This window comes from Marmota flaviventris, chromosome 8 (genome assembly GCF_047511675.1).
Source record: "Marmota flaviventris isolate mMarFla1 chromosome 8, mMarFla1.hap1, whole genome shotgun sequence".
Lineage (NCBI taxonomy): Eukaryota > Metazoa > Chordata > Mammalia > Rodentia > Sciuridae > Marmota > Marmota flaviventris.
The window spans coordinates 121,418,584-121,436,651 of NC_092505.1; the positions used below are offsets into that span (position 1 = coordinate 121,418,584).

The 18,068-nt window shown below is 33.6% G+C and overlaps 1 protein-coding gene across 4 annotated transcripts in view; it reads right to left on the bottom strand.

Moving 5' to 3' along the window:
* The window catches only part of Rasa2 (RAS p21 protein activator 2), a 108,834-nt gene that overhangs the window by 67,428 nt on the left and 23,338 nt on the right, over nt 1-18,068 (bottom strand). For all 4 annotated transcript variants that reach the window (XM_071615595.1, XM_071615594.1, XM_027933797.2 and 1 more), the window contains exons 3-4: nt 15,589-15,692; nt 4,954-5,048 (exon numbers count right to left, since the gene is read on the bottom strand). In XM_071615595.1, the coding sequence (XP_071471696.1) occupies nt 4,954-5,048; nt 15,589-15,692 (199 nt within the window). The remainder of the gene's footprint in view (nt 1-4,953; nt 5,049-15,588; nt 15,693-18,068) is intronic.

Below are 18,068 nucleotides of genomic sequence, written 5' to 3' on the forward strand. Positions count from 1 at the left end.
GTCTGAAGGCAAAACAGAGCAGCATGAAGAAAATGGTTCAACCCAGAGGGGAAAACTATAAAAGGTAGAAGAATCAAGTCAAGAAAAGACATTGTTTAAGCAGAAAAATTCACTCATGAAACACTACCATTCATTTGAAAATAAAATGGAAAATAATTATTAACATTAGAGTTATAAAGCATCTAAGTGAAATTCAAGGTAGACGTTAAATTCTTAATTTTTCAACTATTTTGTAATAAAACCCACCTTACTACTATGAGGATATTTTCATTTGAAGGCTAAATTATGTTTCTACATGCTACTTTCCTAGAACTTCGCAAAAAATAGAATCCTTTATACTAAAACTTTCATTTCAAATATGATCCTCAGGCAATAAGTTAGCAAGTATTCTGGGTACAAATGCCAATGAGTGGCAAAGCTAGAAGATCAAACATCTCCCCCTTCTGAGGTAGAGATGCCAATCATTTCCTCCACCCAAACCCTCCTTTTTTGGGGGGGAGGGTGTACTGAGGATCTGAACCCAGAGATGCTTTACTACTAAGCTACATTTCCAACCCTTAATTTTTTGAGACAGGTCTCACTAAGTTGCTCAGGGTCTTGCTAAATTGCTGTGGCTGACCTAAATCTTGTGATCCGTCTGTCTCAGCCTCCCAATTCATAGGGATTGCAGGTGTAGCCACCATGCCGGACCCAAACCACTTTCTTAAGGAGCAAAGCCCTAAAATGTATTGCCCTCCAATGCTTTTCCTCTAACCATATCAAATTAGACTTCAGTGGACATCTGACCCAAATCTGTCCAATTCTATGAATTGCTAAATCTGATCTTCAAGAGTTAGGAGGCTATATGGTCACATGGATTAAATCTATAAACAGGAGAATAGATTTACAGAGAAGCAGCGGAACAGACATATAGTCTCAATGGATATACAAGAATACAATGGAATCTTGATGTTTTTCCCTTTCCTTTTCATTAGAAAGAGAAAACATTAACTATTCACTCTTCAAAATCAAAGGAGGGGCTGGGGTTGTAGCTCAGTGGCAGAGTGCTTGCTCCCTACCTGTGGGGCACTGGGTTAGATCCTCAGTACCACATAAAAATAAACAAACAAAATAGATGTTGTGTTCACGTGTAAACACACGTGAAAGTAAAAACCAAACCACTCTAGTATACTTTATGAGAAATTAAAGTCTTTTCAAAAACAATTTTAATTTATATCAATTTTTTCTATTCTGCTATTGTCATAACCTAACCTCCACTTAAGATACAGCCTCTCTGCAAATGCTTGATAACTCTCTTACTCAAGGTAGCCATAGTGACATTCCTATAATTACATTTCAAGAAGCTCACTAGGAGATTCCTCAGAAAACTTAGAATGGAACTCCCATTTGACCCAGTTATCCCACTCTTTGGCATATAACCAAAGGACTTAAAATCAGCATACTATAGTGACATGGCCACATCAATGTTTATAGCAGCTTAATTCACAATAGCTATGCTATGGAATTAACCTAGGTGCCCTTTAACAGTTAGATAAATAAAATGTGTGTGTGTGTGTATATATAAATGTATAGAAAACACACACACACACACATATACATATATATATATATACATATATATATATATATACACACATTATATATATGTGTATGTATATATATATATATATATATATACATATATATATACATACACACATATATATATACATACACACAGGGAATATTACTCAGCCATAAAGAAGAATGGAGTTATGGCATTTGCCGATAAATGGATGGAACTGGAGACTATCATGCTAAATGAGATAATCCAATCCCCCCCTCAAAAAAAACCCAAAGGCCAAATGTTCTCTCTGATATGTAGATGCTAACACATAATGTGGGGAGAATGGAAGATCCTTGGATTAGACAAAGGGGAAAGACAGGGATGGGAATAGGAAAGATAGTAGAATGCATAGGCTATTACTTTCCTATGTTCATATATGAATACACAACCACTGTAACTTCATACCATTACAACCATAAGAATGGGAAGTTATATTCCATGTATGTGTAATATGTTAAAATACATTCTACTGTCATGTATATCTAAAAAGAACAAATTTTAAAAAAAGAAAAAGAGAGAAAGAACTGGATTCAGACCATGGCAAAACAAACAAATAAACAAAAACCCAAAACAGAAAAACTCCCTAGGAACTTCCCAATGCCCCTTCCCTTTTTCTCTGAGCTAATTACTTTTTAAGTCCTGGGGACTGAATGCCAATCATGGGGCCCTCTTACCACTGAGCTAGATCACCAGCTCTTTTTCAAATTTTATTTTAAGAACGGGACTCACTATTGCCCAGGCTGAGCCTCAAACTTGTGATCCTCCTACATTAGCCTCCCAAGTAGCTGTGATTACCAGAACACACCACTGTACAATGCTTATTTGAGCTAATTTGAGTAGGCTTCTATTCTATTTTAGATGCTACCTAAGTAACTCTCCTAATCTGCTAAAGACTTTTTATGACTAACAGTACAGAGTATTAAAAGGTCAGAAAGACTGTCGTTAGGAGTATTAGAATCAGACAGATCTCTGTTGAAATCACAGCTTCATCATTTAGTAGTTCTGTGACTGTAGAGAAGTCATTTTAATCTCTGTGAATTCCATTTACCTTATCTGTAAAATGGAGGTATTATTACCTACCTCATAATGTTACTGTAAAGATTAAATGAGATAACATATATTAAATACTTGGTACCATGTTTGGTATATAATGATATAGTTATATAAAAGTAATTATTAGAATCCTTGCCAAACTCAGTCTATCTCATAGCTTTCTCCTACTGTCCTCATCAATTGCTCTTACTTCTTCCAAATATTTTTTTGTAAAGTTTACATAAGCAAGCAAACTTAAAACAAAACAACCAACAACTGGGATCTGTATTAATCAAGGGCTACTTTTCTATCTTTTCTAGACTCACAAAGTTAACTTCAGTATTCCCAGTTCAGTTTTTGGCCAGCACAATAATATTCCCAATGGCACCATATTAATATGAAAAGTATTATGCATCCCTTCTACTTCCTAACATACTCTTCCTTCTAAAATCTATTTTAAATAGCAGGTAACTCTTACTAGCTAATTATCATTTAAGACAAAAATGACAGCAAAGGTTAGCAACCCATAGTCATGAAAATAACCTGTAGCAAATTTAAAATGTGAATATGATATCTAATAGGTAAATGTTGCTTCTAGAATCTTTATGTTTCAGAGATGAGTTTTATATATATAACCATGTCCCAGTATTAACCTCTAATAACTATCTCTAAGAGTTATACTATAGAGATTTCTACTTTTTCAGAACTGGAGCCCTAAATCCTTTAGAAAATTTATACTGGTTAAAACAACACTTATTGAACTAAATCTTAAAATAATCCTCAAATATCATTTCAGTCAAAATTTTCAAAGCCACTTCTAGTCTTCTGTTAAAACTATTAGAAAAATTTACATTATACCAAAAGTGTATAATGGTGGGTTGTCTATGAAAAAGGTGTTAAATTGGATATGAAAAACTAAAAGTAAAAGCTGGTATTTTAATGTAAAATTTTCATATATGAAAATATGCTTTCTGTAAAGGCACATTATATAATAGCCACCAGACTGATGGTAACATATTTTATATTTGTATAGCAATTTACAGTTTTTAAAGTACTCTTCCACTTAATTCTTAAAACCATATAAGTCAAACATGATGACTTTTCCCATTTTACAGAAATTAATTTCAACATCATTAAAGTAACCACATATAAACACTAGAACCTAAATTTTCTGACTTCTAATTTAAGCCATTTCCACTTACTCATATTGATTCTCACCTGGATCATTAACATCCCTGTATAATTGGTATGTGGATAATACTTATAGTCAAATGGAAAGAAAAGAGTATTAAAATGAGGTAGAGTAGATAAAACCGGGGAAGAGTCAGTTGTATTCTGTATTTAAGCAGGGGTTTTGTACACAAATGCTTAGTTTTTTTGAGAATCTAATCAGAGAATGCTTGAAAGGTTATGAGGAAATAGAGCACAGGCACTTTATTTGCAAATTATCTGTGGGTGTGCATGCAGCACTTTTTTCTTGTCTTAAAACTTTGTTTGAGTCACAGTGGCAAATTATAACTTCTTTTAGAGAAGATGAATCCTGTTTGCAGTTATGCCCTCGGGAAATGATTTCACAATCCTTACCATATTTTATAAATAAATAGGTTTACAAAATTTTCCCTTTAGATAGAAATAACAATTTCTAAGACAGAGCAACTCAAATTTTCCAGAAGGAAATAGAAACTTCAGCTATGTGGTTAAAAGATAGATCTCTACTCGTATAGAATCTGCAAAAGCCCTCTTATTTTGACAAAACAAAAGAAGGGATTAAAAGGAGTAATGATACCCTTTCAAATAAAAAAAGAGGTGAACAACAGGAAGGGTGGGTATGGGAATGAAGGCTCTACATGGTGGGCTCAGGCATAGTTAAAATGAATAACATTTTCCCCGAGTCTAGTTTATTAGAGAGTGAACAGAGTATCCCGATGAGAATAAATAAAATCACAGACTTCCAAGGTCAGAGTTAATAAAGCATAACTTTCCTCTTCTTTAAAAAAAATTAATACTTTGCTTCTGTTTACGTGAACAGCAGAACTAAGGCAGGAAAAAAAATATGTGCTCCCTAACATAATCTCCCTGAACCCACACATTTGCATACACTTGTGCATTATTTTTGAATAAACATGCCACAGCCATTTCCTTTCAGCTCTACCTTCCCCACAGCTCTATATTACTCAAAGGTCTGTAATATCTGGTGTTAGAATTTACAATAAAGTATCACAAACTCTAACTAAATGAGCCAGCATAATCCATTTCATTTGCACTTATTTTCTATGTGTGACAATCTCTTGCATTTCTTAAGACTTAATATTTACCTGAACCTCTGAATTGGAATCAACAGGCTGTAGTGAAAACCAAGTTTCTTTGCCACTATGATTACACAAGTCTTCTTTTTTGATGGCTACTTTTCCTATAAAAAATAAGTAAAACAATGAGATAACATATGTTGCATGATCCTAAGATTCATTAGCACTGTCATATAAAATACTTTATAGAAAACATTTTAGAGTTATTTGCACCTATGATATAAAACAGTATGTTTTTATAAAGCTTCCTATGTCTAAAGAATGAAGAAGCGTCCCACTCCTCCTTGCCCCTTCTCAGATCCTTCTCTGGGTCTTTCTGTCCAATCTCCTGACTTGACAAAAACTCAGTTGTATTTACATGCAATTGCATTTTGTAGTTACTCAGATTGACACTCTTACCCATAGTACATTCAGTATAAAAAGCGATGTAAAATGGCAGTGCAAACTAATCTTCCCATCTATTCAGTACTATATGTGAACTATGTGTTCAGGTCAATTTTGAGCAGATATAGCTGCATATAGTAATAGATTATAAGTACCAATTAAGTGAAAAGGAAAAACAATATATATCACTAACAAAAGTGAAAACTATGCTATTGTTAAAAACTTACTTTACTGAAACTCCACTGCTTCAATACATACAAAAATCAAAGCAGTTCCCTAAAGAGTTTCTATCTCAGGAAAAACCCAACGCAATGAACAAAGTAATATGAGAGGAAGAAACAAGAAATGTTCTTATTATAATAAAGTATTTGCCATGGTGGTATAAAGCATTTCCTTCCTCAATTCAAGTTTTAAGAAGTAGACACAGTTTTGCATATGACTAACAATTTATTCTAAGATTCTACTCAAAAGCTTCAACAAAGGACACGTACTAAAGTTAAAAGCAGCTCACTTTCTTTCATTTTTTTCAAATAAAAATTTTCACTTTACGTGTCTTAATTATACTTCATCTTTGCACTTATGACATACTTTGGTCTTTTAGTTCAACATTTGAAAACTTTAAGAAAATGGTAAAGAAATTCTGATGCCAGATACATCAATTATTGTATATTAAGTAAAAAGTATATAAAAATAAATACAGAACGTATGCTTAAAATACTTTTCTGGAAGTAAATAGTGGTGACTATACAACTTTATAAGTATAATAAAACCCACTACATTGTATACTTTTATTTTCATTTTAAAATATTTTATTTTTAAATAATTACAAACTTAGTGGCTAGGATTGTGGCTCAACAGTAGAGCACTTGCCTAGCACATGTGAGACCCTGGGTTCGATCCTCAGTACCATATAAAAATAAATAAATTAAACAAAGATATTGTGTCCAACTTAAAAAAAAATAATTACAAACTTGGAGAAAAAAAGTTGCAAGATCAGTACAAAAATTTTCATATTCATTACCCAAATTCCCTAAATATTAATATTTTACCATGTTTCTCTCCCCCTTTCTTTCTGCTATATATGTATGATTCCTTTTCTGAATCACTGAAAAACAAGTTGTAAATGTGATATATATATTAAAAGGGTAAATTTTAAGGCTCGTGAGTTATATCTTAATAAAGCTGTTATTAAAACTTTTTAATCATATTACAGTTTTTGATAAGCTTATCTTCCCATTTATGAGTTGAAACTCAAGCTCTAAAGACCACCTACTTATGTGCAATTTTAAGAAAAATATTAAAATACACAACTAGATTTATTATAGTGGCAACTGTATGAATACTACTATACAGAGGATACCTTTTGAATATTTATAAGCTATATCTATTAACACATGAAAGTTTTAAAATGTAATATTTTAAAATTAATAAATGGACCCTAGTCAGTATAAATTTTTCCAATCTTTAAAATAAAGTTTGGGAGGAAATCTCATGTGACAATTAAAATCTTTATGTGAATACACAGCATTTATAATTCATTCAAATCTCGTAGTAAATAGCACTAGGAAGATAAAGCTTTTTTTCTTTTTTTGTGAAATTTTAGATAGAAATAATGAGAAAACAGAAATGTTCCTACTACTGAATTAAGAGCCAAGTATGAAATTCAGGCATTGATTGAAATATCCATATATTCCTTATACTGTTAAATGAATTTATGTTAAGAGCTAAATCAGCTGGGCACAGTGGCACAGGCCTATAATCCCAGCACCTTGGGAGGCTGAGGCAGCATGACCACAAGTTCAAAGCCAGCCTCAGCAAAAACAAAGTGCTAAGCAACTCAGTGAGACCCTGTCTCTAAATAAAATACAAAATAGGGCTGGAGATGTGGCTCAGTGCTTAAGTGGCCCTGAGTTCAATCCCTGGTATCCACCCACCCAAAAAAAAAGAGCTAAATCATACAAGTCTTGGGTTTTATTTTTGTTTTTTTTGGATAATATGGAATTCCTAGCAAAATAATAAAATACCAGGAATAGGTAGGATACAAAATTATGACAAAGTATTCAATATTGTATGCCACAAATGATGATTATAATAGTTCCAATTACCACTGATTCCACATCAGATAAATAAATTTAAAGGCGATGCATAATAGCTTGATACTTTGAAAAAATAATAACGTACACATAGATATAGATCTATATATCTGTTGAAGTGCTTACCTTTGGGAAACCACTCCCTGCTGCTTTTAAGAATTTTTGTAGCTATGCTATCTTTGTAGTCCTTTCTCCACAAAAAAGAACAGATAATATCTCACATATAATTTTTTTTTTTTTTTTTTTTTGGTGCTGGGAACCAAACTCAGGGCCTTGTACATTCTAAGCTAGTGCTCTACCAGTGAGCTATATCCCCAGCTCTGCCATACGATTTTAAGAGCATTTACCTACCATTCAGAAACTCACTGGTAGAGTGTTGGTAAGGACCTCTATTCTACAACTCCCTTAATTTCTAGTTTTAAATGTAATTTTTGAATATTTATGTAGATGTATATATTATGTGTTCATATAATATAAACTAAGTACCAAATTTAAGAGAGTTCTAAAACAAATTTTACTTAGAAGTTTAGACGTTGACCAATTCATTCCCTCATTCTACATATAGCCACACTGACAATGTGTTTAAATGATGATTTGATTTCCATGCTCCCTCAACCAGTCTATTTAACTAACAATGCTTTTAAAAACTGTAGGAATCCACCTGTCCTATTTATGACTAACAACTCAGATCACTGGAAATACATCTTCTCCATAACAGGTGGCGTTCCAAAAGAGAATCCTTATAGGTCCAACACTCCAGAAATAAATATCCTCTTCCTCCTACTCGATATCTGATATAGCATGATACTCACTGTCACTAAAGAGTCGAATGGTTCTTGTCCTATGAGAGGAAAACACTTCTCTGACTAGTTGCATAAATAAGCCACTTGTAAGCTGAAAAGAACTTGCAGTGTTATTGCCAGATCTTATTCTTAAGTTCCTAAGATGTCAGTTTCTGATAATATAAAGATTTAGTTGCATGAGGCTAGTTGGCCTGAGGAAGGAGGAAAAAAGAGCACATGATCTCAAGAAGCCAGAAATTATTATATAAAAATGCTAGATGAAAATAAAGAAAAATATTGTAAGTCATTAGGTAGCAGGAAACCTACAAGTTTCAGCACTTTATTAGGCAATATGACATGTGAAAAAGAAATACATGCCATTAGCACTAGGGAATAAAACAGGTAAAGGGGAGTAGGGAATGAAAGAAAAAAAAGGGGGGGAGCGTAAATGGGAAGGAAGTACAGGGTGTAGAGAGAAATAAGAGGTTAAGTTTCTGAAACATAAGACAAAAAAAAAAAAATCACTATTCTGATTTGTCATTTTGTGGTATCATTAAACTGGCAGGCATTAACCATAAAAGACAAGGCAGTGTATGTAATACAGAGAAAAAGCACTGAACTCAAAAGCCAGAAACTTCCTTAACAGGTAGAGGACATCATCACCATTTTACAAATAAGAAAAGATGAACAATATTTAGAAATGCCTACTAACACATGTTGAAGCCAGATTTCAGAGCCAATCTTACCTGTTGATGTTCCTTGTGACACAGGTATCAAGTCTGTTACTTATTAGCTGTGTAATCATGAGTTAATTATTTGAACTCTTTATATCTGATTTGCCTCCTCTGTATCAGAAATGACTTTCAGCTCTTAAAAACTATTCTTACTTCCAAAGATTGTTTTAGTTTAGGGTTTATTATTAAAAATAGTAACTCATTATTTCACTAACCATGAACTCACCAACCTCAAACAGAAAGAAAGAAAAATCATCCAAGAACTTCTCAACAAATCATTTAAAGGTATTATTTCATTTCCCCACTGTCCTGAGAAACTACAGACAGAACTTAAAACTAAACACACACACCGGATACTCCATTAGTTCCTCAAAAAGTCAGACAAGGAGAGGAAACACAAAAGTAAATTAAGGAACTGTGGGCAAAGGAACCACCTCTGTCTCTAAATTTAAAAAGTATTCTTAACTTTGCAATACAACTTTTAAGCAACATTTTCTTGCCATCAGTAGATAGTAATTATCCTTGGGGCCCATTTTTAGTCACAATATAGTCTTAGAAATTTCAACCTGATATACATCCTGTTCCTACTTGGGCACTAGCAGAAATGCTGAAAGAGTAGATAAAAGTAGTAATAAGTGGAACTGCCTATACAAGATGAAACAGGACTAAAGGACTGAATAAATTCTGGCAGATAGTCAACAAGAGCAATTCAGAGACAAAGGCAGCACTTAGAAGCCTTACTGTATGGAATTTAGGTGGATGCATTTTGGTCTCTGAGGTAGACCAGACTGGTATGTTAGTGTCTTCAAATAAATCATGCTTTCTGGTATCTAGGCCATTGTGTATTCCCCTCCAGCACTGACTCTGGGACTGGTTATGTGACTTGCTTTAGCCAATGGAACATCAGCAAACATAATGCAAGCAGAGGCTTAATAAGCACCTGTGCAGTAGCACTTGACCTCTTGGAACCCAGAGACCATGTGGAGAGTAAGAGCCAGCTAATAATAATTAGCACAGACAGCCAGTCAGACCATCCAGCACCAGCACCAGTCAACCTTCCAGATAACTTTACATTAGCAATTCCAAATGAGATCAGCAGAACTACTTCACTGAGTGAAGTCCAAACTAAGATCCCATAAGATCATGAACAAATATATGGTTGCTATATTAAGCCATTAAATATCAGCTGGTTTGTATGTAGTAAGAGATAACTGATATAGTACCTATACAAACACAAAGTGTTGCCACAAGCAAATTCTAAATAGTAGATCTGACTTAAGAACTAAATGCCAACAGAAATTACCATTCAAAGAGTTGGAAAAGACCTTAACTATTTTAAACCCAGCCTTATTTTATAGATGAACCAGGCTTACAAAAGTGACTTGTTAAAAGGTTACAGAGTCAGTGACAGAGTTATGATTGGAATTCAGGTCTCCTACATCCTAGTGAAATACTCTTTGTACAGTTCTGAGCCAAGGGGTAAGGGCGGGGGGGGCGCTGCCAACATCTACTAAGATATCCACAACTTACTTGAATTTCCTTGAACAATAATTTCCTTGAAAAATTCCCTTAAAAAATAAAATATCTAGAATATGAGGAGGTAAAATACACATGTTTTAATATTAAAATACTCTTTAGAAATAAAAATATATGCTTTAAGTGTTTTTCTCCTTTTTATTCTTTTCAAGAAAAGATGACACTATATATTAGGAAAATATATCACTGTAAAAGAGGACTTAACTTTACAACTGCCTTTTTGTAGCATATATCCTAGGTCACAAGTTTTGAATTAATCCACAATCTATTTTTTGCACCAACTATTTCCTGACACATCAAGATGCCCAATATGATAAATTATGCCCTGCACTGATAATAATTATTACTTCAGGGACAGAGACTGCAAGAGGGCAGTAATCAAAAATAATTATGAAAAAAAAATTCATTAAGGGTTGGAGGTAGAGCTCAGTGGTAACAGCTTGCCTTGCATGTGTGAGGCCCTGAGTTCAATCCCTAACACTGTAAGGGAAAAAAAAAAAAAAAAAGCTGAAAAAGTAATTTAGCATTTTTTTTTTTTTTTAGTTTTTCCTTTTATTTTTATTCCAGTAGATTTTATAATTTAAGGTCTTAAATCTTTTTTAGTTTTTAAATTTTTTAAATTATTTGTCTTTTTTTATGTAACATCTTAAAATTTTTTTCTAATTAGTTTTATATGACAGCAGAATGCATTTCATTTCATTGTACAAAAAGAGAGTACAACTTTTCATTTTTCTGGTTGTACACGATGTAGAGTCACACCATTTGTGCAATCATACAAGTGGCTAGGGTAATTATGTCCACTTCATTCCATCATCTTACCTACCCCCATACTTCCTCCCCTCCCCGCTCTTCTTTGCCAGATCCAAAGTACCTCCATTCTTCCCATTCCCCCTATCCCCATTATGAATCAGCATCCACTTATCAAAGAGAACATTTGGCTTTTGTTTTTTTGGGATTGGTTTACTTCGCTTAGCATGATATTCTCCAACTCCATCCATTTACCTGCAAATGCCATAATTTTATTCTCTTAATTAGTATTCTCTATAATGACCTGATTTTTAAAAAATTTTACAAAAACAAGTTCTAATAGCTCAAATAAAAAAAATTATGAGTTATTAACAAAAAGAAAGTATGTTAAACTAGAAAAATGTTAAAAATTTGTAATTAAAAATATATTAAAATGGGGATATACTGTTTTTACTTTAATATTAATTTTTCTATATGGAAAAATAAACTTCCCACTAAATGTATAAATTTTATCCCTCCCTTAACAAGAAATAAACATTTAAGAAAAAAATCCTCAAGCCAACAGTTATGGGATTGTTGACACCACTCCATAAAGAATTAATTTTGACTGAAAATTATTTTACTTAAAATTGATTTTTATGTCAAAAATAAATACCAAAGGCAACTTTCAGAAATCGTAATTATAAACTTCAACTGAAGGACTTTTCTAAAATCTATACATAGGTTTTATTATATGTAAAGGAACAAAAGAAATCACTAAACACTTTCTTAAAGAGGTATCATGATGGTCAAAGTTATGTACTATTCTCAAGGGTTTTAATAACTACCAACAGCTTCAATTCAATCCTTGCCTCCTCTACCTCTCTAGATTGCTGACATGAAAAGATCTGCTGCCTCCTCTTCTCTCTTCCTGCTTTCTAATAATGCTTTATCACTGTTCACGGAAGCCTCTGTATCCCTGAAACCCTTCTTATCTGCTCCCAGGTAATTTCACTCATCCCAGCACAGCCTTCAAGTACCACTTAATGATGACAGCTCTCAAATCTGTGGTTCCACCTCTTTTCCTTAAGCTTCAAATCTGTATTTCCAGCTGTCAACCAACATGTTCACCAAGACATTCCCCAGTTAACCAGTTTAATTTGTTTAAAACCAAAATCTCTTCTCCTTTTTTCACCATCCCCCCTAAATTAACGATTTCCTTATGTCCCCTATCTCAGTTAATGAAAGCCATAGAAACAACAACATCATTTAAAACTCTTCTCCTTCTTACATCCTCATTATTAGTCCCTTGGTCCTTAAGTCCTTTGTGAAACCTCTCAAGTACATTCTCTCATTCACATTTCATTTAATAACAGATTCCTCATTGGTCTCCACATGCCAATCTCTCCTATTCTAAATCAACACGTTTCTATTGCCTACAACTTCCAAACTAGAAAGTCAACATATAAAGATTACATAAAGTGTTAAGAGATTCAAAATCATTGTCTTCAGGATAAAGTCCAAGCTCCTTAGTATAAATGTGGAACAAGTTTTAGGATCCATCACAGTTTGGCCCCAGTTTATACTCTTAGCTTTACCTGCTGTCACCTGTCTGTGTAAGTTATATACTAAATCAAGATACACTACAAATATAAAGTTCACTTTCCCTCTCTGCTTCTGCCAATTCCTATCACTTTGTAACTGTTCTTTTCCTACCCAAGTAGTCTCTCTTAATCCTCCACCAAACAACCTATTCTCCCTTCTATGCTCCCCAAGTACTTTGTTTATACCACCATTATAATACAGTCTGAAATGAAGTTCAGAATGCTCTGAAATCTGAAATATTTTGAGCATTAACATGACATTCAAAGAGTTTCAAATTTTGAAGCATTTCAGATTTGGATTTTCAAATTAGGAACACTCAACCAGGAAAGTCTATGTAAAACTCCAAAATATGAAACACTTCTGGTCCCAAGCATTCCAGATAGAGAATATACAACCTATAATATTAGTATTAAAGTCTTCCCCTCTGATAGCATGAAGGCACTCTGAGTCTTTCATCTTAAAAGTCCCATCTTTTGTATGCCTCACATAGTATCTTAATAAATATTTATTTAATTGGATTGAGCATGGTGTCTTAGGGGTGATCTATAAATAAGGGGTTGCTAGAAATGGAAGAATACATGTAAGTCAAGAAGTAGTCAGGTGGGCGGGCTGGGGATGTGGCTCAAGCAGTAACGCGCTCGCCTGGCATGCGTGCGGCCTGGGTTCTATCCTCAGCACCATATACAAAGATGTTGTGTCCGGCGAAAACTAGAAAAATAAATAAAAATTCTCTCTCTCTCTCTCTCTCTCTCTTTAAAAAAAAAAAAAGAAGAAGAAGTAGTAGTCAGGTGGGCAAAGACATTTAAGAAAATAAAACACCATGAAAATGTCTTTTCCTTGGCTTTCCAAGTTGAATAAACAACCAAAAGTCAAGGTGACAAAAACTAAGACAATACTTTCTGGAAAGAGAAAAGGTATTTGGAATGTATATAACTGACAAAAGCTAACCTTTCTAACAAATAAGAATATTTAAGAATAAAGTAAAGAATTCCAACCAAAAAAAAAAATTAGGTAAAAGAACAATTAATTCACAGGAAAAAATGTAAAAAGTCAATAAATATTTGAAAAACACCTCAAATTCCTTGAAAATCAGAAAAAAAAAAAAACATTAAAATGTAAAAAGTATTATTTTCACCTATCATATTGGCAATGTCTTCCCAATGATAGTATCCAAGAATGTCCAGGGTACGGTAAAATGGTTAGGACCAAAGCATGCTTGGGGAAATATAAGTTAGTACAATATTTCTGAAGGCCAATTGTAGAAATTTATAAAGGAAATGTTTAAAATGTTCATACCCTCTGACCCAATATTTTCACTTCTGAAATTGAGCCTAACAAAAAAGAGACATGCCAAAATTTATGCAAAAGGATATTTGTTTATAGTAACAGCATTCAAAAAGCCAAAAATCTGGAAACATAAAATGTTCACCAACAAAGAGAGTGGTTCAAACAACACATTTTCTCACAAAGTATTTTATACAGCAAATATTTTTGTAAAATATGACACAGAAAGGATCATTAGATGATACTGAGTAAAAAAGAGAAAAAAATCAACAATGTAATAGTATAAATGCACAAAATAAAGAATTGAGAAAAATATGCCAATTTATTATCTGTAAGTTATTCTAGGGCAGTCACTATCAGTCACTAAAAACATGTTAATAATTTTATAAGTAAGAAAACTGTATTATTTCTAAAAGTTATTTGATTTGCTTAGAAATAACTTTGGCAAACTTCAAAAAAGGTTTGTCAGAAAAATCTGGAAGCTAAACTAGGGAGCTCTTTCAAAAAATTAAGTAGTAAGCACAGGGTGAACAGAGAATATTTGTTAGAGAGTTCACGAGCAAAAGCTGAGAGACACTAGAAGTCAGTTAAAAGGACAAAGTCAGATAAACAATTTTTTAAGCTACAGGAGATTTGAACGTGTTTCAATCAGTAAGGAAGAGTGAAATTCAGGGAACAAAGAAGAAAGAGGATAAAACATGTAAATTAGGCATCTACCATTATTAATACACGCTGACAGTGATACAATGACCATAAATGTGACACACAATGCAGCCAGTTTCTGTCAACTATTTAATATATTTAGTGGTCACCAATACAATCAGGGAGAAAATGTATAATTAAAGTGAATTATTACCCTATTCAAAAAACCTCAAAAAGAATATGTTTTTTAGATGGATCAATACTGACTGCATAAAATCATTTCAATAAAAACATTATTTAAACCATTCAGCAAATACTTTTTGAACATTTACTAAGTACAGCACTCTGTGAGATCATCCCTACCCTCTTAAGTACCACATTTAGTTTAACTAAAGAATCTAGATACTAAATGACAAACTAAGGAATAAGCATGAGTACTATGAAAAGAGAACTGTGGGTAGAATGGAAACATGATATACTGACTAGGGGACCAACAGAGCTTTCTTGAGGAAGTGTCATATAAGCTAAACACATAAATTAAAAGTCAAATTCAGGGGCTGGGGTTACAGCTCAGTGGTAGAGCACTTGCCTACCATGTATGAGGAACTGGGTTCGATCCTTAGCACCACATATTAATAAATAAAGGTATTTTGTCCATCTACAAATAAAAACTTATAAAAAGAGAGAGCATGATCTCTGTCTTTAAAAAAAAAAGTCAAATTCAGAAGTAAACAGTGTAGACAACAGGATTAGAAAGTTGAGCATATATTATTTTGGAGTTTTAACACTTTACACTTACAGAAAGAATGAATATAAACACCAATTTTGTGATGAAAAATAATTATGAAGAGTACCTACCTATACGAAGGTCTCGTTGTAAAACATTCTTATCATAAACATAGAAAGACAAATACTGAAAAGTTCGTGGAATCTCAAAGTAAAATTCTTCACTGAAAAATGGACTAGAAAGAAAAGGGGAAAAAGCATATTACTTCAAATAATATCAAATGACTAAATAACTTAGTACTATCACTAACAATAGTACTATTAATACTCAAAATATATTGCCTTCAATAAAATCAATGAAAATTACATACAAATTCCACTGAAAAGTGTGGGAAGCCATTCTCGCACATATTTGAGTTACCTCCCTGGCTGGGTGAGAGGTGCTTAGACAACTGTGTCAGAGCCTTCCCCACCCTGTCCCAGGTGCGAGGGCTTGTCCGTGTGGAGGTGTGCCTGGCCACTGACACAAAGACCAATCACTGACCCTGACCTTGGAATGCTGCCCCCCTCTACCTTCATTGGATGGGATTTTCCCTTGAATTTTTTGTTCCCCAATAAAAGCTCACTCCCTGGCGTGCTCTTCCTCTCTCGCTAGCCTCTTGTGTAAACCTCGCCACCGCATTAGGTGGTTGGAGGCGGGAGCTAGGAGAAGCCGTCTCTGGAGCTGGGCATTAAAGGTAAAGAGAGTATGTCTCTTTAATTTTAAAACTCACTAGTTAATTTCTATGCTTCGAACCTCTTTTATGAAGCTCGCGTGCTGGTCGCGTGGCAAAAGTGGCGCCCAACGTGGGGCATTTTAAATTGACTAGGTTGAGTTAAGGAAAGCGCTATAGAAATAAGGAATTGGTGACATTTTTGGGGTCACAGAAGTACCAGGCAGGTACTGAAGCAAAGGAGACGTTAAAATTATTAATAATGGGAAATTCGACTTCTACTGATAAGGACATGTACTTGACTATTTTAGAGACAATAATTAATCAGAAAAAGAAAGCAAATAAAAAAGACTCAGTTGCTACAATTCTTAAAGGTTGTAGGTGAATTTTGCCCTTGGTTTTGTGACCAAGATTCACCAAATTTACATACCTGGGACAGGGTGGGGAAGGCTCTGACACAGTTGTCTAAGCGCCTCTCACCTAGCCAGGAAGGTAACTCAAATCACGTGGGAGAATGGCTTCCCACAGAAAAGAACTTTAAAAACCTCAAAATAATTATCAATGCTAAGTTTCAACCAAATTCTTTACAAACCAAGTTGAACTTAGAGGACTTCAGTTGCCAGGATGAGTTCTAAACAAAGAGCTTTTCAGAAGTCCTGTGGACAAAAGATATAGTAATCATCTGGGGTCATGATAACCTAAAGTGGACTTATTATATGAGAGCTGAGAACATACACACCACCACCAGTCTTCAAGATATGTAAATATGTAAAGTTGTATTAATCACAATAATACATACCACCTAAAGCAAGTAACATTATATAAAGTCTTACTTTTATATTTTAAAAGATGAAACAGGCTATTTTAAAATCAACTTTATTGAGGTATAAATTACATACAATAACCTCCAATTTAAAGTCAAGACTAATGACTTTGGATATATTTATAAGCTTGTGTAGACTTTTCCCCTCCAATCAAAATAATCTAATCTCCCCAGAAAGCTCACTTTTGCCCCTCTGCAGTTACCCCATCACACCTACCACAAACAATCAGGGATCTGATTCCTATCACTATAGCTCTGTTCTAGAATTTCATATAAATATAACCATACAGTATGTACTCTTGTAGCCTGCTTCTGTCACTCAGTTTAATGTCTGTGAGGCTTTTTTCCATGTTGTTATATAGAGTAGTTCATTTGCTTTAACTGCTGTGAAATATTCCATTGTGTTCCACACTCCATTCTCCTAGTAATGTATGTCATTTGAGTTTTTTCCAGTTTGGGCTATTAAAAATAAAGCTGCTCTGAGCATTTTTGTACAAAACATTTTCTAGACATAAACTTTCAATTCTGCCGATAAGTAACAGAGAGTAAAATTCCTGAGTTAAAGGGCAGATTAAACAATGTAACCTGTGAGAAAACTGTCAAACTACCTTCCAAAGTAGTTGTACAATTTTACCCTCCTCACTAGCAACATATGAGCATTCCAGTTGCTATAGATCAACTGACAGTCTTTAATTTTAGCTATTTTAGTGAATGTGACATTAGAAATTTATATACCTGTGTAATCTCTATCCTAATCAATATATAAAACATTTCTCTCTCCCCAGAAATTTCTCTTGCACCCTTCTGCAATCACCTCCACCATATTGACACTGTCAACCAAAGTTCTATCACTACAGATTATGTTATATAGAATGTATAGTAACAGAAATGGTTTAAAACTGCATTTTCTTAATGAAGAATTATGTTAAATATCTTTTAACATGCTTCTTGGCCATTTGCATATCATCTTTTTTTTAATAAATATGCAAGATTTTTCATATTTTCAATGGTTGTCTTCTTAATGAATTAAGAGTTTTTGCTTTGTTTTTGTCAGGATATTTTCTCCCAGGTGTGAC